Genomic DNA, 24,529 nt, shown 5'->3' with positions numbered 1-24,529 from the left:
TTTTGCTGGGTCTCACCTAGCAGAGGCTCTCAGATGTGTGCACACACTTCTCAGGTGCCCAAACACAGCTGTTCTGCAGCCCCTGCCTTTGTCTCCTGGGTGGGAGAAAGGCTTTGTCTCTTAATTTACTGCACAAACAACATTAAAATAGAAATGGATTTTTTTCCCCAAAAAGCAAAATCCAACTACCATCCCAGCACTTTGCACATTTCATCAAATGCTTCCCCGCATTCCATCAGCCCCCACCATGAGGTTCTTTTCCTGTCTATGTCAATACCCCAAAACAATATTTGCCTAGCTGTACCTGCAACATCGGCGAATTCTGAAATGCCACTGTTTTTTTTAAATTATTTTAAATAGACATATATTTTCCATGTTACTACCTAGACATCCAAAGTATCATTTCTAATGTCTGGATAGACTATTCTAGAAGGCCAAAGTGCTGGAACTTACTGTCACTATTGTCCTATTGCTGTGTACTTCAGTTATTTTTAATGACCTACAATTGGGCACTTTGCCATTTTTTCTTTCTTAAGATTACAACCTCCTAATAAAAACCAGGACGGGATCACTGAATTGAAGAATACATTAGGACATATCAAAAACCTCCAGATATATTTCTGCCGCTCAACAGAATAAAAATTCCCCAGCCCAATTGGCAAGAGGATTAACTAACTTCACCAGCAGAGAGGACAAAGTCTCCCACAGTGTCACCAGCACTGGGTATTAACGTTGTGACAAACGGGCATGGGACCAGTGTGGCTGCTAAAATGTATCTTGTTTGCATTTCTTTGGCTGCATATCTAGGCATAGTGTAACTGATTCTCCTCTTTTGCTTGGAAACGCTGGGTTTCTGGAGGAGCTCAATCCCTCCCCCTGTGTGCCCAGGGCGGGGCTGATGACATAAGATTCACACTGACTTATATTTGTTACTGTCACTGGACATTGTATCGTGGGTTTTGTTGGTATTTCTTTGTCTGCTTAAAAGGTCAAGCTTCTTTTTCGTCTTTATCGGCTATTCCTGCTTTCTCTTTTATGAAAACGCTATTTGTCTCTTTTTTTCTTTTTTTAAAAGATTTATTTATTTATTTACACAAGCACTGGGTAAAGTCAGCAGTGCGGGAGGGTGAGAGGATTCACCAGAGCCAGAGCGGGGAGCAGAGCAGGCAGAAGGACCGAAGTACACTGCTGAGGGGAGCAGTGGGCGCAGCAGGAGAGGTCTGCGCCCCATGTGGGACCCTCGCTGGTGGCCGGGGATCGAACCGGTGCTGCAGAGGCTGCGGGCAGCTTTGTAGCCCAGCGCTCAACCGCTGTGCCACCAGGGAGGCCCTGCTGTTTGTTTCTTTTTGCTCATTTTTCTATTGGCTATTTGTCTTAATCTTGTTAATTTATAGCGACACTTTAAATAGGGTGACTACCACATCACTCATCAACAATGTGTTGTTATGGATTCAATTGCATCCCCTCCCCTCTCAATTCCTATGTTTAAGTCCCAACCCCATGGATCTCAGAACGTGACCTTATTTGAAATAGGGTTGTGCTGACGTAATTAGCATCACCGAGGATGTTTCTGTCACCCAGGGCCTGCAGGCGCAATGGGGCTGCAACAGGCTCCACCATCAGGTTGGTATGATTACACTTTAGGACCTTTGCAGGACAATAGTCTCCGAAGGACACATTTCTTAAGTGACGACTGACTATAGCATCATTTCAGATGTCAGACTGGAGCAGGATGGGCTCTGACGCAATATGACTGGTGTCCTCACAGGGGTGGGGGGTCTGGACTGCACACGGGGAAAATGCCACAGGTAAAGACTGGGAATGTGAAGCAAGAGAGAGGTCAGGACAGGCCCTCCCCAGCATCTGCTGAGAGAATGTGGCCCTGCCAACGGCTTGACCTTGAATGTCCAGCTTCCAGAGCCTGTGAATCAATGTCTATTGTTTATTTTATTTTTTTTTTAAAGATTTTATTTTTATTTATTTATACAAGCACTGGGTACAGTCAGAAGCGTGGGAGGGTGAGAGAACTCACCAGAGCCAGAGTGGGGAGCAGAACAGGCAGAAGGACTGAAGTACACTGCTGAGGGGAGCAGCGGGCGGCAGGAGAGGTCTGCGCGCCATGTGGGACCCTCCTCCGGCGGCCAGGGAGCAGCCGGGTATCGAGCCGGCGCTGCAGAGGCTGTGGGCAGCTTCGCAACCCAGCGCTCAACCGCTGCACCACCGGGGAGGCCCAATGTCTATTGTTTAAGTCACTCAGTGTGGGTACTTTCATGACAGCCCCAGCAAACTAACACACGTGGATAACAAACATTCTCCCAAGGTGTGGCTTGTCTTTCCATTTTTATAGTATGTTTTCTGATAAGCAAAGTTCATAATTTTACCATCTCCATTTTTCCTCCATGGTTTGCATTTTCCGAACTTTTAAGAAATGCTTTGCTACACTAAGGTCGTAAAGATATTCATTCTCTTTTTGTTTCCTTCTAAAATGTAAAATTTGGGCCTCCCTGGTGGTGCAAGGGGTTAAGAAGCAACCTATGAAGCTGTCCGTAGCCTCTGCAGCACGAGTTCGATCCCCGGGCAGGGGACCTCTCCTGCCTTGCCCGCTGCTCCCCTCAGCAGTGTATTTCAGTAGATCCTCCTGTTCTGCTCCCCACTCTGTCTCTAGTGAATCCTCTCACCCCTCAACACCTCTGGCCTGTACCCCAGTTCTTGTATGCATAAATAAATAAATCTTTTAAAAAAACGTAAAATTTGGCCTTTCAAATATAAGCCCTTGGGCCACTGGACTTGGTTTTGGTGTATGGTGTGAGGTAAGGCTCTCCTCAACCTTACTCCTCTACCTCCCCCACAGGCTGTGAGCTCAGTCATCTTGCTTTACGTCTCTCCACCTCCCCAGGTGCGTCACAGGCCTCAGTGAATGTCAACAAGAGAAAGGCTTGTTTATATCCTGCCTATGAAGCTAAACCTTCCAGGGATGATGCAAGAAGCTGGGTCTTTTGATGTCTGAGCATTAGTCTGGGCCTCAACGGCCATCGAAATTAAATCAACCTACTTCAGATCCACTCAAGCATCTGGAAAGAGTGAGCAATTGATCTGGTCCTAAACTGAGTTCCCATGAGCAGCCTGCTGCAGAGGCTGCTGTTCAGCAGGATTGCTCCAGAACACGCGAAACCATAGGTTCAAACCTAAGATGCTGACACGAAGCCCGTCTCCAGCTACCCAGGGTCTGTAACAAGGACCGACAGGGGACAGAATTTTGTTTGGGAGAGGCCCCCTCAAGAACAAACAGCAGGGGCATCCCTGGTAGTGCAAGGGGTTGAGTCTCAGTACTATGAGGCTATGACAAGCCACTGCAGCATGGGTTCGATCCCCGGCCAGGGAGCTGGCCCACATGGCACAGCAGACCTCTCCTGTCTCTCTGCTGCTCCTCTTGGTGGTATATTTCAGTAGATCTGCCTGTTCTGCTCCCCACTCTGTCCCTGGTGATTCTTCTCACCCCCTGTACCTCTGGCCTGTACCGCAGTTCTTGTATGCATAAATAAATAAATAAATAAATAAATAAATAAATAAATATTTTTTAAAAACTCTTGGGGAAAAAAAAAAAAAGAACAAACAGCAGCAGCCAGATAGACCAGGCTCTTGCACAGGAATTTCTGCAAGAGGCCCCACCCGCTAAGGGAGGGCCTTAGAGACAGCAGGGTCTAGCACCTGCACCTGCAACAGATGGCCACATGTTGGGTACAGGGCTGGCACATAGTAGGTGCTCAATAATTATCTTTTGACAGGGCCATTTAGACAATAAGGATATAGTAGTGAGCAAGACAGGCGACATCCTGGTGGCAAACGTACTTCATTGATTATTACACATTGTTAATTATGAGATTATTTGGTGCATGCTGTGAACAATAATGGGGTGCTGTAAGAGCTGACCTTTCTAATACTCTCCGGCAGAAGCAGTAACAGGAGTTAGAGGGTCAAGGAGCAGACGCACTGAACCACTGAAACGGCCAATGTAGACAAGGAAGAAACTAGGGGGACAGGCGGGGCGGGGGGCAGAGCTGAGCTGGAAAGAAACAAAAAGTCAGCTCATGCCTTGCGGCTTTTTGTTTGTTTGTTTTTGTTTTTTTGTGGGACCCTCACCGGTGGCCGGGGAACGAACCAGCGCTGCAGAGGCTGTGGGCAGCCTCGCAGCCCAGCGCTCAACCGCTGCGCCACCAGGGGAGGCCCTGGGGAGGGCATTTGAACTTGCCCTGAGGAACAGGGAGCCACAGAAGGCTCCAGGCAGAGTCACCGACTTAGACTTGCACGTCTGAAACGTCTTTTTGGCAGGAGCTCCTTTCTCTTGCAATCACTTGCTTTTCCGCACCTCTTGTAACCAATTCTCTTCTGTGGTTGCTTTCCTTGCAGGCGGGAGGGAATGGCCTTTTCTGTGGTCTTGATGCCCTCGCCTCCCGCCCTGGTATTTGGAGAAGCGTGGTGATCATTCTTTGAACTGCGTCTCGCCCTAACACTTCATGGTGAATGTGACCTTATTTGGACACGGGAGTCAGCAGACGCAACCCAGCTAAGACGAGGTCATACCGGAGTAGGGGGGAACCCAACCCAAGAGGACGTGTGTCCTTCTAAGGAGAGTCACAGAGCGGGAGAGAGAGCAGGGGAAGATGCCGGAGTCAGATCCGGGGACGCAGATGGAGGCCGGGAGCGCCGAGGATGGCCGGCACCACCGGAAGCTGGAGAGACGCAGGAAACAGACTCTCCCCTGGTCCCAGGGGGGCCCAACCCCACCAACACCTTGATTTCAGACTTCTGGGCCCCAGAACTGTGAGAGAATAAATCTGGTCAATGGAAGCTACCCTGTCCGTGGTCTTTGTTACAGCAGCTCCAGGAAGCTGATACAGTGCTGGGTTTCGGGGAAGAACCACAGCACAGACCTACATCCCAACACCTGCTCCCCCAGGTATGTCTGTGTGACCTGGGACGTGCTGCTGACCCGCCTTTCTCCTGGGGAGACAGGGACAGAATACCTACCCTGTGAAGGCCCAGCAGAAAACAGCTCTTGCTAAAATTCTTCTGTGGTTTCACACATCCTTCCTCGCTTATTTCTTGGTCGTCCACATCACTCTTTTTCCTTCTCCCGTGCCCTGACGTGTACATTCCCCCAGAATTCAACTCCTGGTCCCCTCGGTTTCTTAGATTATACAGCGTTTCTTGGCAACTGTGAAACACTGTGAGGCCTGAGGTTCCACCACATTTACTGTGTGACCCAAACACGCTGATTTCTTCTGAGCTTTCTTCTGCCCTCCCACATATCCTTTCACTGAACATCCATCATGTACCAGCCCGGGGTGACCAACAGTGAGCAAGACAGAAGAAATCTCCATCCATTTGAAGCAGTGGAGTTAGCTGGGCGGTACAGTCCCCCAACGGGTACCCCTACTGTGCAGCTACATCCCAGTGATGATGACTGATAGGACCTTTAGCCTCTGCACTCTGACCCCTGTCTGCACAATGTAATGCCCGTGCCAGCTCAAAGGGACACCCAAAGCCAGGGGAGTCGGCAGGGTCACAGCACAGGGTCCACAAGCACCCTGAGGCCAATCCCAGTGGGAGTAACAGTCCAGATCGGACAAGAATGGGGTCAGCTGGGAATGGCTGATGGCACTTGCCCAAGACACCAGGCCCAAGGGGGGACCTGCCAGATTCTGTCTCCTGGAAATCTGAATCTTGAATGGAGGCTCAACTCACTGCCCGAGCTCTCACGGCTGGCAGCGATTGGGCTGTCCTGGCTTGAGGAGGAGTAGATTTGGAAAATTTTAACTGAACTATTATAAATGATGTTATAATTATTAATACACTGACTCTGGCCTGCAAGGCCATGTGCTCCGCCGTGCTGTGGCTCCACTGTCTACACGGGCCGGACTCTGTGGCCAAAGTGAACTAGCTCTCTGCCCCATGAAACCCTCCCAGGAAAGCACAGCGCACTCCCAGGGGGGCGGAAACATGTGACTCTTCAGGGGGAAAGGCTCTGATTTCTATCGATTGTCGATTTCACACACAATGGGTGATTCCAAGCTACCAAGTTAGCTGGCTTGCCAAATTCCTAAAAATTTAAAAATGGGCTCTGTGAACCGGGGCCAGCTGGCTCCAGGACACCACCTGACGCCCATTTCACAGGCCAGGAAGCTGAGGCTTAGTGATGGTAAGTTAACTCACCAGGCCAACACCTCTAGAAAGTAGCAAAGTCAGGGCCTGAACCAGGTCTGTGTGACTACAGGGCCTGTGCTCTCAGCCACCATTGACTTGCTTGTGGGTAAAGAGTGAGCACTGTGGCCAGACCTGCCTGGAAGTCAGGTAACCTAGCTCTAGTCCCTATCACTGTCACAGAAAGCTGTGTGACCTTGGGCAAGTCACTCAACCTCTCTGTGCTGCAGCTTTCTCACCTATAAAATTCCCCTTCCAGGTCATGCTGCAACTAGGATCAGAAACTCTTGTTGAGGCTTGAAATGTAAACTCCACTTCTGTTTCAGGAGGAGGAAAACAAGAAGGACCACATGAAAAGAAACTTCTAGTTAATGCTGCCTTGCAAGGGTTGGGGCCCAGGCCTGGCTGCACAGTGTTGTCAAAACACAGCTATCCACAAAGCCTGGGCAGGAGAGCCTTTGAATACACACCAAGGCAGCATTCTGTTGAGAGGATCGGGGCTGACAGCAGCTCAGGGCAACTTAGAGAGGGATCCTCATTACAAAGACTGACATTTGCCTTGTCAAGGGTCTTGCTTGTTAGTGTCAGGCGGGGAGTGATCTCAAATACAAAATGCAGCCAGGAAGCATGTATCACTCCCGATGGCTCCCAGGTACTTGCAAGAGAACACAGAACAATGGGCATCTCCTTTTATTTAAAAGGAAAATAAAACTACTTTTCTTTTTTAAAATGTCCTAAATTTCTTCTAGTTCTGTCTGCCTGGGGCTCAGTTAAGACCAAAGAGGCACATATTGAAACACGAATCAAATTCGAAAGCCAGTTCCTCATGGCCTCAATTTCAATTGCTCCCCAGCCTCTCCACCTTTTAGCATTTTCCCTCCTTGCTTCCTCCCCCAACTGCCCAGGGTCTGAGCTCCAAGTCCCCCATATTCCGTGTTTATTACCTGCCAGGTGCTTTGCCCACCTGGCCTTGCGTTGTCAAGAGGCGAGGGAGCAGGGCAGACTGCTAAGTGCACAGTCTCTGGAGTTGACAGCCTGGGTCCAAATCCCAGCTCTGTAGCTTTGGGCATATTAACACATTTCTCAGTTTTGTCATCCATAAAATGGGAGGATAAGAATTAATGCAATAGGAGCACTTAGCATCATGCTGGGCACACAGTGGGTGCAATGGAAGTTACCACTGTTTTCTGCACAACACTCCCCTACCCCTCCCCACCCCACACTAGCCATTATTGTCCTGAATTTATAGGTGAGAAGTTGGACTCAAGCTCACACTGGTAAAGGCAAAGCTGGAGCCACAACAGATTCAGTCTAACGCAAAGGCTCATCCTCTTTACACAATGATAGTTATTCCATTCAAAAAACACCTACTGAGCTCCTTCTAAGTGTCCAAGATGCCAAGAAGAAATAGGAGGTTATGCGGGGGCGGGGGGGGGGATCTGAGGCCAAAATTTTTCCATACAAATGAACGGTGATATCATTCCCAGTACCAAAGCATAACTTGCCAGATCCACCAAGCAGGTGGATCTACTTTCAGATATTGGGAAGCCTGGCGACCCTGCCTATGTCTTCTTCCAGGAAGCTTCTTTTTAAAACTGTTGCCGTGCTTAAACTGGGGTTTGTGTTTTAGTTTTGAGTTGTTGGAGTTCTTCACATATTTGGGATGTAAGTACCTTGTCATGCAATGTGTACCCCGTGAGTTCTCGCCAGGGCAGCCTGATCGGGTGACCCCTTTCTTGAAACTTCCATCATACTTAGGAATCAAATCCAAGTCTTAACTTGGCCTACAGGACCACGCGATGTGGCCTTTATCCCAGTTGAAGCTCATGTTCCGCTCCCTCCCTCCCTCTACTACTTTGCCAACAGGGCAAGTCAGCTCCTGCCTCAGGGCCCTTGCACATCCTTCAACCTCTGCCTGGAATACTCTTTCCCCAGAGATCTTCCAGGCTCACTCCCTCACTCCCCTAGCTCTCTACTTGCATGTCATCTCCTCACCCACCTACAATCACTTCCCCAGCCTGCCCTGCTTTAATTTTACTCCGGACATAGACGATGGTCAACATCATTATTAGTCCAGAAATTTCTCTTATGCCCCTTTCTGGTCAACCCCCTTCCTCTCTACCCCAGAATAACCGCTGTGCTGGTCATTTTACTGTAGCTCTGTGGGTTCTCAAACATCATATAAATGCAATTATTGCATTATTTAACACATTATTTAACACAGCATTATTCGTTGACTCATCTGCCTGCTGCGTATCTCCTTCCACTAGACCGCAACGCTGTGGAGGGCAGAGATTTGGTTGTGCTTGCTATAGAGACGCAGTCTCATGTTGCGGTCGCAGCACATTTTTTTTTTAAGTCAAAGAGACCTGGTTCCACCACTTAGTACACAGACAACGATTTAACTTCTCTCTGCCCAGTCTCCCCCTCTGCAAACTGGGCGCTGGCAAGTATAAATGCATGAGTGCATGTAAATCACACAGAACACTGGCTCAGAGCAGGCACTCGCTAACATTACTTACAGCTCATTTTATTGCACCTTGCAGATAACTGCATTTCTTATAGGCTCCTCCAACCCAAAAGATTACAACTCACTCAAGACTCAGTTGGTGGCTAGCATTTTTAAGCAATGAGGTATTTATAAATTAATGTATGCATATTGTATTTTTAGATATGTTATCGCATACTTAATGGGCTACAACATAGTATACATGTCGTTTTTATATGCACTGTCAATCCAAAAAAGTTGTGAGACACCCTTTATCAGGCTGGTTGTTTTACTGGGGGGTCTGGAACCCAACTCTGATAGGCCTGAGCTGTACCTGCAGCAGTGGGCCCTGGGACCTGAGAAGACCCTAACAAATACTCATGGACTAAATGAATAGCTCATATACAGACCATATTTTTACATACAATACTTTATGTCAGGTTGAGGACTTATCTCCAGAAGCTACTGTTTCTCAAGAAGAGTTTCTGGTCAGGTATCACTTAATGATGGGGGACGTGAGTCATTAGGTGGTTCTGTGGTTGTGGGGATGTCACAGAGGTCACTTACACAAACCGAGCTAGGCCCATGGCTGAGGGGGACCACTGTTGTGTGGTTCGTCATTGACCATTACAACAGTAAGCGCCGATGGCCTCTACCTCCACAGAAGCGCCAGAGAGAAGGTAACAGGTGCTATTTCTCCACATCACATGAGGCCAACCAAAATGTGAAAGGGCTCCATGAGCTGCGTCCCCAGACGAAAAGCCCCAAAAAGCTCATTCTGCTGTGAGCCAGAGGCCTCTACACTGGCCCCACGGGCCACCTGTTCCTGGGGCTCTGAGGCAGAGGATGCAGAACTAACGGGATACCCCAGAGTCGCACACTCCTGCACCATCAGGACAGGCAGAAACGAGACACTGAGCCCTGGCTCCAGCACAACACAACTGCGTCTACCTCTCCTAGGCAACTGGCCCATTGAGTGCTAGGGGCGGCCATCAGCCTCTCGCGGAGACCAGCAGTGATACCCCACGCACCCCAACAGCCCGAGCAGCCTGCACTTGCCTTCCGTCTCCAAGGCAGGCCCATCGGGCTCGAGGTGGACTTTGGTTCAGAATCCATGTCTCCTCCTCCACATATGGAATCAATGTATACACGTGATAAAATTCCAGAGAAGCACACCAGTGCATGCACACACACTCACACACACACGCATGCACGCACAATGTGCAAGTCAACCCAGTGCAAACTAAACAAGGTCTGTCACACATTGGCAACGTCAATTTCCAACTTGCTGTGTCCTCTGCTTGTTTAAGATTTGTCCCTGGGGAAGCTGGATGAGGGCCACACAGGGACTCTCTGTCCTGTGTTTGTAACTTCTACCTCGAAATGATTTCAAAATAATTTGAATTTTTAAAACTTAAAAAAGGTCTTTGAAATACAAAAAATTGTTGATCGTACAATGCAAACTGTCGCTTCTTAAACCCCCCCGGGAGGAGGCGAGGTGACCCCCCTTACCTGAGAACTGGGGATCAGCGCCTTCCACCAGTGCCCGCCTTTCACCAGGTCGACCTCGCACAGGGGCACGGACACCTTGCCAATGACGCAGTGGCGCGAGAACTTGTCAAAGTCCACCACGGTCAGCAGCAGGGTCCTCCTCTGCGCCTCCAGGAAGGGGATCTCGAAGGTATAGCGCTCCTCGAACACGGGCTTCTGAGTCTTGCGCTTGACACCCGTCTGCTTCGAGTTCTTCTGGTCGGGCAGCAGGCAGACCTTGACATAGGGGTTGGAGTGTGCCATGTCCTGGCGGGCACCGTCGTGGGAGATGGGAGGCGGCAGGTCCCGTGCCTCAATCACCCGCACCGTCAGGTGGTTGTGCAGCAGGTCATACTGGGTGCTGAAGTGCAGCATGCCCAGCTGGTACTTGGACAAGATCTCCTCGTCAGTCAGGAAGTCCACATCATCGCTGTTGGAGTCGAGGGAGTAGAGCTGGGGCTCGAATTTTCTGAAATAATCGTCTGGAGTATAGGTCCGTCTGAGCACCGAGGGCTGGATGGGCTCCTTCTTGGCACTGAGAACACCGAACTCGATGGGTTTAATATCAATGAGTGGGGAGCTGGGTCGTCGGGGCTCAAGACCTAGACAATCACCAGAAAGCACAATTAGCACCACCACCCTGGGGGCCTCCAGCCCTTAGAGGGATTGGCACCCTTTCCCAGATGCTTGAGTCGGTCATAATGCTCACTGCCACCTGCTCCCTGACACCCTGAAATCCTCTTATTTTTTCTCGGAGAGGCAGCCAGATGATGGTCACCACCTGACCATCTCTACTGGGGTCAATCACAGCTTCAAAATGCACTGCACAGATCAAGTCATCTCCTCAAGGGATGGGTAAAAATCACCCCTTTTATAGATGAGAACCCAGAAACTTGCCAAAGTTCACACAATGAGTAAGAGGAGGAGACAGGAGTCCAGGCCAGCCTGCCTGACCCCACAGGCCAGCTCTAACCACTACCCCATACCGCCTCCACATTCAGGGAGTAGGCCAGAATGCCTGGGTTAAATTCCAACTTGCTACTTCCTAGCGAGCCAAGTGACTCACTATAATGAGTCATGTGATTCCAGGCACATTCTTTAGACAACTTGGGACTCAGTTTCCCCACCTGTAAAATGGAGTCAGTTGTAGCATCTGCCTCAAAGACTGGTGAATTTACTGAGCACATACATGGAGAGGCTTTGACACTGAACTTGCATGGGGCAGGAACCCAGTGAGTAGAAACTACTGACCTTCTTTGGAGACCATATCAGACCCCCTCCCTGTTGGGGTGCCTCTCCACTTCTCATCAACCAGCTGAGTCCATTGCTCCAAGCCTATCATTCTACTCCAGCCATGAGCTCATGCCAGTCCTTTTTCTTTTTTTTTTTTTTTTGAAGATTTATTTATTTATACAAGTACGGGGTTACAGGCCAGAGGCGTCGGAGGGTGAGAGAATTCACCAGAGACAGAGTGGGGAACAGAACAAGCAGACTGACTAAAACACACTGCTGAGGAGAGCAGCGGGTGAGACAGGAGAGGTCTGCTGCGCCATGTGGGTAGCTCCCTGGCTGGCCGGGAATCGAACCCGTGCTGCGGAGGCTGCGGACAGCTTCACAACACTGCGCTCAACCTGCTGCGCCATCGGGGAGGCCCCTTTTTCTTTTTTTTTTAAACAATTAACTGATGTGTGATTGACATACAAAAGCTGTACGTGTTTAATTATACGACTTGAAGAGTTTGGAGATAAATACAAACGCATGAGACCATCATCATAATTGATGCTACAAATATATACAACCCAAAGTTTGCTCCCAACCTATTATTTCATTTAAGAACACTTAACACAAGCTCTTAACAAATGTAGATGTTTGGGTACAGCATCACTCATTGTCCACAGCACGCAATGCAAGAGCTCTAGAATGTCCTCATCTCTGAGAACTGAAACCCTCTCAGCTCCAGCGCCCCCTGGTGACCAGTTTCCTCTCTGCCCCATGAGTTTGACTTGGATTCCTTACAGAAGTGGGGTCCTGTAGTATTTGCTCTTTCATGGTACTTCCCCGCCCCCAAACACCTGTCTTGCCAGCTAAAACCATGTCTTGCCCAGCGTGTGGTGGCTATTTTGATATCTGTGCACTAAACACAAATCATCTATGTACAGAGATGGGCCTGACACTCAGGAATCATTTAGTCCAGTGTTATCCAAGAGAAATATAATAGGAGTCCAAATACAGGTCACATAGGTCACTTAAAATTCTCCTGTGGCCACAATTTTTTCAAAGTGTGAAGAAATGAGTAAAAATGTCATCTTTTACCTATCTGACATTATTCAAAACATGACCACTTTCATATATAATCAACATAAGAACATTTTAGCAAGTCCTTGTAATTTTCCTTTTTTCATACTAGAAATCCAGCACCTCTCAGTTCTGATTCTTCGGGCTGGCCCAGTGAGGGGCTCTGCAGAGACACGTGTCCAGTGGCTGCTGGCTGGACAGTGAAGGTACAGACCAGGCCTCTCATTCTGCAGTTGGGAAGACAGGCCCGGATGAGCCCACCAGCCCCTCTGGTTCACTATTTCAAGCCCTTGAGCTGTTCACTGTTTCCTTTTTCTTCCCCATCTACTCCCAGCAAGACCAGGCACCAGTCATTTCCACTCGAGTGGGTATTTCATGAATTTGAAGCTTTTTCCTTCATTAAGTGAATTTCAGACACTGGCTGAGTGAGATGGCAGAAGCACATTTGTAGGGAACAGGGTTGGCATCTGTGGGCTTTATTGTCCTTTGCCTCCCCACCCAAATCATGCCATTTAGTCAAACACATAAGCATAACAGGACTCACTGGGTCAAATTCGACCCAAAAACACATTTTGTTTGGGTTTAAAAGCAAGAAAGTTTCATCTAAAACCCAGGTGGCCAGTTTCTCCTTAGAGAGATTAGTCATTACAGCTGCTCTTTCCAATGGAGCACAAACTTTCCGCTCGTCCAGCCCCCACTCTGCCATCGCATCCTCTTGAGGTCAAGAGAGCAGCATTTGTCACTGCATCAGGGTGACATTTCTCTGTCTAGCCCCTGCACTCAGTCGCTGACTTGACCCTCCTGGCCCCCGAGGTCCCCTGTGTTTGTCACCCTGCTGTATATCATGGTGACACTCACCCGTCAGGGTCTGAAATGACAGGCACCGGCGATGTCAAGCAGTTGAGCCAATTCAATGCCACGTGTGATCAATAAGGGCAAAAATCAATCAAAATGATTGCTTCTGACTGGACTCAGCAAAAATCAGGTGCAATGCACTCCTGTCACACTGCCATTATCTTCCTGTCACCTTGTCTCCTGGATTGTCACTCCACCCCACCCCTCCTGGGACATCCCCGCCCTCACATCTTTCCCTGGGGACGTTGCTGAGTCTTTGGGGAAGACTCTCCCTTTGACCTGGGGACCCAACCAGCGGGATTTGAATTCTTGGACTCTGAATGTGGCTGCGCAGCACAGGCTTGCTGGAGCCAGGACCCGCGGCAGCCCCGAGAGGGCGCTTACTTGAAATCCTGCGCGTCAAGCTGTAGGTGGACTTGGATGTGTCCGAGGAAGAGCACCTCCGGTCGGGGGAGCTGGTCCGCGGGGTGAGCGCAACATCGCTGGCCGTGTGGACGGAGTCCCCGTCCTTGTCACTGCTCCGGCTGGCCATCCTATTGGAGGGAAGACGGCTCAGTGGTTGTTAAAGACCCCCCCCGCCCCCCCAGAGGGCCTCCCGGGTGGCACAAGGGGTTAAGTCTCAGCACTATGAAATATTGGCAGCCGCCACAGCACGAGTTCGATCCCCGGCCAGGGAGCTGACCCACACATGGTGCAGCAGATCTCTCCTGTCTCACCCGCTGCTCCCCTCAGCAGTGTATTTCAGTAGATCTGCCTGTTCTGCTCCCCGCTCTGTCTCTGGTGAATCCTCTCACTCCCCTCCCCCCACCTCTGACATGCACCCCAGCTCTTGTATGCATAAATAAACATATCTTTAAAAAAAAACAAAGACCCCAGAGACCGGCCCCTCAGTCCCTGAAGGAGACAGTGCAGTGTCATTTGAAGGATGCACATTTAAATAGCAAGGTAGCCCTGAGTTCTCAGTAATGTCTTGCCTTTTTTTTTTTTTTTTTTGCACAAAAGATGAAATGATATGAGCGAATATTTCCTAATTTAGAACAATCTGCCAAGAGTCTGCATCATCTCAAAGTTGGGACCCAGAGGAGGGTATGTAAACTTATTCGCGATCATGCCACGTGGGGGCGCCACTCTGGCTAATTGAGGACTTTCAGTTCTTTTTGTGGGCATTTCTATGCATCCGAACTTGTGCGAGTGGCTTTCGGTGAGCGGTACCTGTGTCTATAATTTCACATCTTTTAAAAATATCCTGTAGGGCCTCCCTGGTGGCGCAAGGGGTTAAGACGCAACCTATGAAGCTATTCGCAGCCACTGCAGCACGAGTTCGATCCCCCAGCCAGGGAGCTACCCACAAGGCACAGCAGACCTCTCCTGTCTCGTCCGCTGCTCCCCTCAGCAGTGTATTTTGGTAAGTCTGCCTGTTCTGTTCCCTGCTCTGTCTCTGGTGAATCCTCTCATCCCCACACCTCTGGCCTGTACCAGAGGTGCATAAATAAATAAAATCCTTAAATAAAAAATAAAAAAAAAATATCTTGTAACTGTGTGTCACTCAAGGGTTCTTTGAGTGGCAGGGTTACAGCTATGAAGGGGCTCTGAGAATCACTAATTTAAGACCAATGGTTCCAAGTGAAGAAACAGCTGTGAATTAGCAGCAGTTGTGACTCAATGTGTTCCCAAGGAGGAGGAGGAGGAGATGCAAAAAAATGAAGAGCACCACCGGGTGGGGGTGGGTAGGGGCAGATGATCTGGAGGAGCAATTAACCTCACTCTCTCTGGACTTGAACCCTGCCTGCTGAACTTGGCAGGTCCCTTTTCTCTGTGCCTCTGTCTCCCCATCTGTCAAATGGGACATCCCCCGCCCCCAGATGGCTGCTGTGAACACCAAGAGCTGAAACACATAACATGCTTAGAACAGTGGCTGAGGCTTCTACCCAGGTGCTCAATACGCTTTAGCTGGTATTACAACAGGGTGGCTCCCAGATCCCCCTACTCACAAAGCGAGGTAGGGGTGACAGAGGAGGGGAAAGGAGAGAGAAAGCTGGCAATGCAGCCTCTAGATCACTGCTGCTTATAATAAGGCCCTAAGCTGTTTCAAGGCTTGTAGACAGAGAGCTTCTGAGGTCACATCCCCCCAAGCTGACATTTAAGCCTGCCGGGCAAACTAGTCTAGAAAAATGAAAGTTTCAAATTCTATGGGGTCTTCAGATGCATCTGTGCATGAAATGAGACTGATCTTATAATCTTCCACATGACACAAGGGTCACAGCCAGGACCAGACAGGGCAAGTTATGGGGGAGGGGATGCCCCATTCTTGCCCCCTGTCCTGATCTGTAAAAGGTGGACTTTGCAAATGATGTGTGGGGAAAGAGTGGGAGGAAATGGGATCATAGTGGAGCCATCATTCCTTTCTCTATTTGTTCAGTGAAGCAGCAGTATTTTCCAACCAAGGTAGGGCTAACGTGTGTGACCACTGGGTCGCTTCTACCTGTGAAGTCCCATCTGGTCTCCAAGGATCAGCCTAAACACCACAGCCCCTTTCAGCCTTAGCTGAGTCCTCAGTCACAAGTACCAGCGTTTGCCCAAGTACCCCTACAGCCACCAGGCCTCCCTGCCCCTCCTCTAGCACTCTGAGTCATGCTGTTCCCGCCACACAGAATGCTTTTCCTGGCACATTCAACTGTCTGGTTCCTTCCCATCATTCAGGTCTCAGTTTCAAGGGCTGAGAGAGAAGCCCCGGCCTACCCCCATCCCTACCCGTCAACCCCTATCCCTGCACCTTCTTCACTGCACATCACTCATCATTCGCTCTGACCGGCTAGTTTATCTTCTGCCTTTGACACTAAGCCACAGCTGCTTATTCAGTCCTGTCAAGAAGCATAGCACCTGGCACATTTGGGGCATTCCATGTTTATATTCTGAAGGAATAAATGAATGATGAATGGATAGATACATCCTTCCTGTGGATTTTACCTGATTTCTCTTGCATACAATGGTCTGAGTATTTGGCACCCTCCCATGCCTGGCACGCTTCTTAATGGTGAGACTTATGATCAAAGGTAAGAGGTGCTGAGCAACTTACTAAGTGCCTTTTACAGATGAGGCCTAGGGGTGGGGGGTGGGGCAGGATGAATAGTTAATTGGCATCAGTGTTACATGGTAGAAGCCCATGAAGTCCACCACACTACTGGGCATCCCCTGCGAGGTCTATAAGAGCTTTGTACACAGTAGGTACTCAAGATATGCTTGCTGGACAAATAATTTGACTTTAATTCGCTCTTCAATGAGAGTATTTCTGGCAATGCCCCAAAAGGAGTTGTTTATATTGACGCTTTCCTGACACTCACCAGTTCCACCCAGCTCAGGAAAGCTGGGGGTCCCACATGAAGGAAGCATATGTAAAAATGCATGGTGTGCCCCCCCCAAATCATACAAAGGGCCAGCCCATCTGCCACATGTCATCTTGCAGAGAGACATGTCCTCTGGTTCTTGGCTCAAATGTCACAGCAGGCACAGCACTGCAGAGCTGCTCACTTGACATTTCCACTCCCTGCTGTTTGATAACATGCAACTGCCCACTTGGTAAATAAATCTGGGGAAAACACAAGCTGTAAATTCACTTTTTGAATGACTTAACCCGCCCGCTTCCCCTCTACAGATTTTTAACATTTTACATTATGGTGAGTGCTAAAAACACGCTAAGCACTGACTAAGGTTCCAGGGAGATCGGGTTCATCCCGGGAAGCACAGACCATGTACAGCTCTTCACGCTGCAGACTGCACAATTCAAGGGATGCCGGTCAGGACACCATGTGGAGGGTGCCTCCTGGAGCTCTGTGGTGGGTTGGGAAGGTTCAGTCTACTTCTCTGATGGTGGCAAAACCAAAAGAAGTCTCTGCCCAGAGAGTTCCCACTTCTTTCCCACAGAATGAGTATGCTGCTTGCACAGAACAGCAGCCAGAGCAAAGCACAGCTGTCCAACTCAGCGTCGGAACCTAGGCTGCGTATCTGTAACACTCACCTCCAGGGTGTGGGGACAAATGGGTGCCTGACAGCAGTTTTCAATGCACATCAGGGGTCTCCACGAGATCACAAGAAAATTTGTATTTATTAATCTGTCATTCAAGACCCTCATGCATAACCTGAGCTTGCAGACTCGTGTTCTGATTCCCCCAATTTTCCCTAGATGTAGTGTCCATCTATCATGTTTGCCTGCCCTGGATTCAGTCACAGCGCCAAACTATCTGTTATGAAGGTCACCAAATGACAAGGCTAAGTCCACTGCCTGATTTTGCAAATGAAAGAGACTGGCACACAACACAGCCACACCCACCCACGTATCCACTGCCCATGGCTGCTTGCGCTCTACAATGATAAGATGAGTTGTTGTAATGAGATGAAGCCCAGGAAGCTAAAATATTTACTATAAGTCCCTTTGTAGGAAAACTTCACCAACCCTTGGTCTACTAGCCTAGCTTGTGTGTTTCAGATGGAAAGGACCTTTCCCTGATTGCAGAGTGCTCGGGCAACCCAGACCTGACCCACTGTGGCATTTCTGCTACTCAAAAGTAACCAACACATGGCCCAAGGGCAATGAGTCTTTTTTTGATGCTGCTAAGAATAAGGTGAAGAAGAAGCAAGTCTGAGAATGAGGTCAACACAGAAGAAGAAGAGGAAGAAGAAGAGAGAACACACCCAGCTCATCATTGGAGCCCCTGGACCCAACTATTCCTGAAGGCACTATCCCTGGATTTTTCCATAACAAGATTCTATGCGGGATGGCATCTGGGCATGCAGGATGTAAATGCACAGCTCTCAGGGCTGGACTTAGGTACTTGCTTATCACCTAGAGTGGGCTTTAGACCCCCTGAGCATAATAACTGACTCTGCCTGGCCTTTGTATACTGCAGTGCCTGGCACTCAGGGTCCACCAGAGAAAGAGCTAACAGAGACCCCGAGACTCGCTTTCACCGGGATGACTAGCACTCTCAAGATTCATCTGCCTAGTTAGAATTGACTGTTAGTCAGTCGGTCAAAAACTATTTTTTGCATGAACAAGACAGTGAGCCCTGTCCTCACTGCGCAAGCTTTCTTCCGAGCGTGGAGTCAAAGACGCGAGATGGTACCACCTCCACCACATAGGGCACCGGAAAGCGGGAATGATCTCTTGATTAACAGCTTGGTTTCACCAAATATCTCAACTTTACACACACCTGCAGGATTCAGACTACAACCCATGAATAACAGAAGAATTCCCTAGGATTGCCTTGACATTAGTTTATAGAATGTCTATCCATACCTAACAATGACAGAAAAGAATATTCAGTATTGTGCCAAGCACGTTATGTGCCTAAGTCATTACTCTTAATCGTGACCCTAGAAGCTGTAGTGTTGTTCCCATTTTACAGATGAGGAAACCGAGGCCAAACCAGAATAAAAAGAATCATGTCCATTTATGATAATTAACAAGCTGTCAAGTGGACTGAGGTACTTTTCCATATACCTGTCTGCGCAATCGCCGGAACACCTGTTTGAGATAAAAACTATATTTTTATCGTCCCCATTTTACAAATAGAAAATCAAGGCACAGAGCACTCAAGCAACTTGCCCAAGGTCACAGAACTAGAAACAAGCAAGAGAAATAGGATTTGAAGACACAGAGCCAATTTGCCTTGGAAATATTTAATACTTGCTTCCAAGAAGAGAAAAATCAGAGGATTAAGGCATGACCCCCAAGTTGGAGAGAAAGAGGGGGTACCACAGACTTCTAGACTCTCAGCCCGAGGATTTATCTGAGATCTCAATGGGTCCCTGCCGAGGCTCCAGCCATGGGCGTTGGGACCTCACACGGTCTCTCCGCCCTGCCCCTGCCCCCAGCTGCACCAAGAGAAGTTACACTTGATGGTTCCCAGGCTTGACCACACTGTTCCTCTAACCCGGACCCAACCCAGACTCTGGCCACGTTCCTCAACCAGCCATGGAGAGGTGGACCCAACACGTGGCTGAGAGGCTCTAAAACTGCGTTCCCAAAATATCTGAGCGACTGGCAGATGGAGATGTTGTATGCAGGCGCGGGAGGAGAACGAATTGGAAATAAAATGAAAGATGCCGGAGAGAACATAAACAGCGTTGGAGGACAGGATGGAGCCTGGCGTTGCTTTTCTGCTTCCCCATTTCTGAAGTTCTCATTCCGGACAGCAAAAAACCACTTGTTCATTTGTTCCCTCCACCCATCCCCGCAACAAATACTTATCGGGCATCCACTCTGTGCCAAGCACGACACCAGGTGCTTGGGACACTTGGTCAGACTCACTGGGATGGCAACCCTTAGAACCTAGAAGGCTCAAGGTACGCCCAGCTCTCTCCACTTGGCACAGCACTCAACGTGATGCCAAGTGCCCGCACGCTTAGCATCCCACAGCTCTGTCTCGGGAGCTGGCTGAACTCAAGCTCCACCACCAGCTGGCCTCGCCAGCTTGCCAAACAAAACAGAGCATGCCCACCGGCAGAGAGGTCCCTGCAAGCTCAGCCCAGCCCTCTTTCACCTCCCAAACCCTCACTGGGAGGAGAGGTCCTGAGTTCGCCTTCAAGGAAGTTCCAAGCAGTTGTACTTACAGCCAGGGAGGGGTCTGGGCAGGGAAAGGTCCCAGAATTTCCACTTCATCCTCACTCGACTGGCAGCAGCTGGACTCATAGCACTTCTGACAGCAGTGCCGGCAAGTCCATCTGCACAGCAGCAGATCAGAGATTCTAGAAAGAAAACCCTGAGGCCATTGGGGGAGGTGGGCAGGGGTGAGGGGAGGGGAGAAGGGTGGAGAGGAAGGGAGGAAAAACCTGAAATTAAGCCGATGCCTGATGAGAAATAATGACATTCAGGAGTCTGTCTCGGCGGCGGAACACTTAGAACAAAATGTTTTCCATGTCTATTTACCAACTGCAGGCACAAAGATGGCAAACACCGACGCGCTGCAGCCGTTAATAGCGAGCAAAACATTTGCAGGTATTTTCTTTTGTAGTTTATGTGGATGTCTTTGTCGACATGTGGGCGGTGCACGCAGCCCGGTGAGGGCCCCACAATATGTTCTCGAGACATAAGAAATATTACCGTCTTCTCGAAAGCAAAGCAAAAAAAAAATTTTTTTTTAATCATCTCAGTGACATGACAGTAAACAGAGACAATCAAACGGAATAAGAAGGGGGTGGGGCGGGAAACCCGTCTTGTCAAGGGGGTGTCCTTTCACCCAGGAATCTCCCTGGCATGGAGAGGCATGGAAATGTGCCCTTATCAACATCTGGTTACTGTTTCCTATCAAAATCCCCACAGCCCCACGGAAGACTCCAAAATGAAAGGCAAACACTGCTGGATTAGAAGCCAGACCAGACAAATCATCCAATGAACTCACCTCGTTTAAAGGTTCCAACTGCCCTTTTAAGATCCGGGATGAAGCCAAGGGGCGTAGGGAGTGAGGGGGTTTCAAAAGAGAGAGAGACAAGACCAGTTTAGCAATTTTCCAGCAACTCCAGGAAAACATTAAAAAAAAAAAAAAAAAAAAAAAAACCGCCCTGCATCCTTCCACTTACCATCCTGGAAAGGGAGCTGACTCGCTAACAAGGTGTTGCTATCCTCAGGGCTGCTGGTAGCCTCCTGGCTAACCAACACCGAATAGATGGGAAACTTTAGCATTTCGATTTGCTTTGCACCGTATGTTGTTATGAATCAGAGCGAGGGGATAGATAGTCATGCTATCCAATGCAGCCACACTGCAGGGAGCAAACCTTGCTATTCAGAAATAGCCATGAAGTCAACCCAAAGGACATGAGGAGCGCGCAGGCAGGCAGAGTGCATGTCACCGCTCCCCCGCCCTCCCGCAGGCCCTACCTTCCAATTCTGCTCCAATGGCGGTGGTGGGGAGCTTCCTAAGACCACCCACAAATAGAGGGAGCCCACAAGGCAGGCATAATCTGGTCCTGGGGAGGGTGGGGCTACCTCCTTCCCCGGCCCCACCCCTCAGCCCATCTTCTCAAAGACACCCTCCCCCTCTTCCAGGGAAGTCTTGAAGACTTTCCAAGTGGGCCAGGTAAGTCCGACGGGCTAGGGGGAGCCCCCCATTCCAGTTTGGGACCTTCTGGAGATGGGGCTCAAACTCAGAACTTCGAATCAAGGAGGCGAAAGGTCTCCTTTTGCAATTCTCTTCCAAGGAGACTGTCTCCATCTGGCACACTGCTAACCTCTTTCAAACACTGGAAACCCCTCCCTTCCTTTTTACACAAAAAGAGTAGACCCTGGCACAGCAGAGGCTGCCGTATCTGCTAGAATTTAATAATGTGGCATCGCGTTAATTTGTCCAGTTGCCTTGTGCTGACATCAAGTGATCCTGATGTTCTATGATGGGAGTGACACAAAGTTTCCTTTTTTGTATGCTTTTTAACAAAAGAAAATAGTGATTCCATTTTATGGAGAAAATATTAATAACGGGGTGGTAGGTAGCTGGTGAGAAATTCAAAATCCCCCAAATGGTGAGGAAATGACTACCAGCTGGGAAGCAAAGGACAAAATCGTAAACTCTGCCAAAGCAAAACTCAACCCCCCTCCACAGGCAAGACCTGAGGGGGGTCATGCAGACAGGAGAGGGGAGAAACTCACCAGGCGCCAATCCTGCGATTTAGGCAAGTTGGGGAGGCTAACTCAAGACACTATGAAAATGAACGTACGTGTGCTGTCCAGCTGCAAAACATCTGTACCCTTTCGATGGCTATGAGAACAAGGTGATTTGTCCAGACCAGTGGGAACCCGCTGGGCACCAGGGACTGTCCTGGCCCATCCAGCCGTGAACAAAGCCTCAGAAAGCTGTGCCCTCGTGTGGTTACGGAAGAGAGTGCTTCCGAAAAGCACAAGGATAAAGCGCTGCTTTCCCACAACCCATTCTCCTATACCCATTCTCCTAATTTGGGGAAGTCTTGTCTAGGCACTTGTTGATTAAAAACAAAACACTCATAAAACCACGATGAGCAGAAAGCCCCTCAGGATCCCTGCAAAGAAACCACCATCTCCATCGCAAGGCCCCTGCACAAGAGAACTGCCGGGGAAGCACAGATTAACCAGGGAGCTGAAGCAGTCAGGCTGTGTCTTAACTCACTTTGGCCCTGTGGTGAAGACTGACTCAAGTCAGGAGGAAACAAAAAACAGGGGCTGGCAAGCTGGGAGCCTCCGGCCTGTTCTCGGGTGGCCGTCTGGCTACGAATGCTTTGTACATCTTTATGAAAAGGTTGGGAAAAAGTCAATGGCAGAGGAATACTTCAAACTGCAGTGCCCACATGGAGTTTTATAGGAACACAGCCCCGCCCATTTGGCCCATGCTAGCCCAGGGCTGCTCAGCACCAAAGTCAGCCTTGACACGGACCACGCAGTCCTCAAAGAATACAGTCACTGGTCCTTTACAGGACAAGAAGGCGAGCCAAATCGCCTGGCCACGCTCGCCACGCTCACACCAGATGCACCACATCCCCTCTCCCCTTCCAAGCACACCAAGACCACTAAGAGGAGCTCAGCTTTGGGCAAGTGACTTAACTCCTCGGTGCTGAAGGCAGTGTTAAGGTTCTAAGGTTCATCCAGTCACGACGCTGTGCATTCTCAGGGGCAGGGACTGTGCAGTTTTCACAGCTATATCCACAGTGCCCACACATAGTAGGTGGTCAAGCAGGTATTTGTTGAGCGACTGTAGAATAGCCCTCCCCCCCATAACATCCGGCACACAGGAGGTGTGTGGCACATGTGACCTTGGCTGAACTTGAAAACAGGACCTAGGGATTCCAAAAGGAAAGCCAGGGGCTCCCCTAAGCCAGGCGAGGAAGGGGGAGGTTATGCCTGGTGACAGGGCTCCTGGCAGGCTGAGAAGTCTGAGCACAAGACGAGGGGATGTGTAAGCCAGAGGGGGACAGGGACCAGCAGCCCCCCGGCTGTGACACAGGGAAGAAGTGAGTCCAGAGGCCCCTGGAATGGGGGAGCCTGTGGGCTTGGGGCTCAGAGGACTCAGTCCCAGAAGCAAGCGGCTCTGTGGGTCTGACTGCTTGACCTTGGCGCTGACCTGTCACTGCTTCCCCCTTGTATTGAGGAAAAAGGTCTTAATCAGGGGGTCCTCCCTCCCCCGCCCCCCCCAAAAAAGATGCTTGGAAATTATTTCAGCCCAAGCATACCTGGGGGAGCTTCCCCAAGGTGGTGGGGGTTCACAACTGCCAACCCCCTATGCAATGGCCGAAAATAATCGGCCGACCCCAGCAGCAGCAGCAGCATGCCTCTGACGCCTCTGGAGGGTTCCCCAACCCTCAGCACCCCGAGCCCGGGAGAGACGACGTCCTTGTCCCTCCCGGCCGGAACAGCTGCCTCAGGCTCGCTCCGCCGGCCCATTAGCCGGAGCCGTCACCACGGCAACCGCAGCCGGCGGGCCGGGCGGCGGGCTCGCCCCGGGCCGCCCTCGCCGGGCCCCTCCCCTGGGGTGGGGTGCAAGCGGGAGGGGGAGGGGGCAGTGCAGAGAAAAGTCCGCCCCACCCCCACCAACTCCCCGGGAGGCGAGGGCGTGCCCGCGGAGTCCACATGGGGCCCGTCATCCCGGGGTGTGGGGGTCCCCAGCCTCTTCTCTCGGGGTGCGCCCCCGCCGCTGCACAGGTGCCTGCGCTCGGGCACCCTTTTTCTCCAGGCAAGTTTGCGCGCGCCTCGCCGTGCGCCCCGGCTCCCGCGCGCTCGCGGGCAGAGGGGCGCGGCCCCCCCCGCCCCCCGCGCCGGGCTCGCCCCCAGCCCCAGCCTACCTGGATGTACGCCATCTTCGCCCGCGCGCTCTCACTCCGGCCCGGGCATGGCGCCGCCGCGGCCACTTTGCCCTCGCCAGCAGGGGCGGGGGAAGCAGGGGGGAAAGAAAGGAAAAGGCAGCCGGTGGCCCCAGACGTGACCGGCGTGGCTGATGAGCGGCGCCCGCCCCTCCGCCGGCCGCCCCGTCCTTGCCTTCCCCGCGCGCCGGCTCCCGGGGTCGGAGCCGCCTCCCGGGGCGGGAGAGCTGGGGCGCCCCGGGCCCCCGCCGCGGCCCGCGCCCGCCCCCCCCGAGGCCCTCCCCAGGCGCCCCGGCCCCGCTCCGGCCCGGGGAGGAAGCCCGGGGACGCGGGCGCTGCAGCTGC

At 50.6% G+C, this 24,529-nt stretch overlaps 1 protein-coding gene across 1 annotated transcript in view; it reads right to left on the bottom strand.

The window, feature by feature from the left end:
- The window catches only part of SYT17 (synaptotagmin 17), a 53,984-nt gene extending 29,702 nt beyond the window's left edge, over window positions 1–24,282 (bottom strand). Inside the window, exons 1-5 of the mRNA XM_037507542.2 lie at window positions 24,167–24,282; window positions 20,767–20,784; window positions 19,979–20,127; window positions 13,754–13,902; window positions 10,202–10,821 (exon numbers count right to left, since the gene is read on the bottom strand). Coding sequence (XP_037363439.1) covers window positions 10,202–10,821; window positions 13,754–13,902; window positions 19,979–20,127; window positions 20,767–20,784; window positions 24,167–24,181 — 951 coding nt within the window. The 5' untranslated portion in view covers window positions 24,182–24,282. The remainder of the gene's footprint in view (window positions 1–10,201; window positions 10,822–13,753; window positions 13,903–19,978; window positions 20,128–20,766; window positions 20,785–24,166) is intronic.
- Window positions 24,283–24,529: the final 247 nt, after the last annotated feature.

The sequence above is a fragment of the Talpa occidentalis genome, unplaced genomic scaffold (genome assembly GCF_014898055.3).
Source record: "Talpa occidentalis isolate TD23 unplaced genomic scaffold, MPIMG_talOcc4v2.1 talOcc4.12, whole genome shotgun sequence".
In the NCBI taxonomy this organism is placed as follows: Eukaryota; Metazoa; Chordata; class Mammalia; order Eulipotyphla; family Talpidae; genus Talpa; species Talpa occidentalis.
Note: the sequence above shows the minus strand (reverse complement) of the source record. Positions and strands in the feature narration are given on the sequence as shown.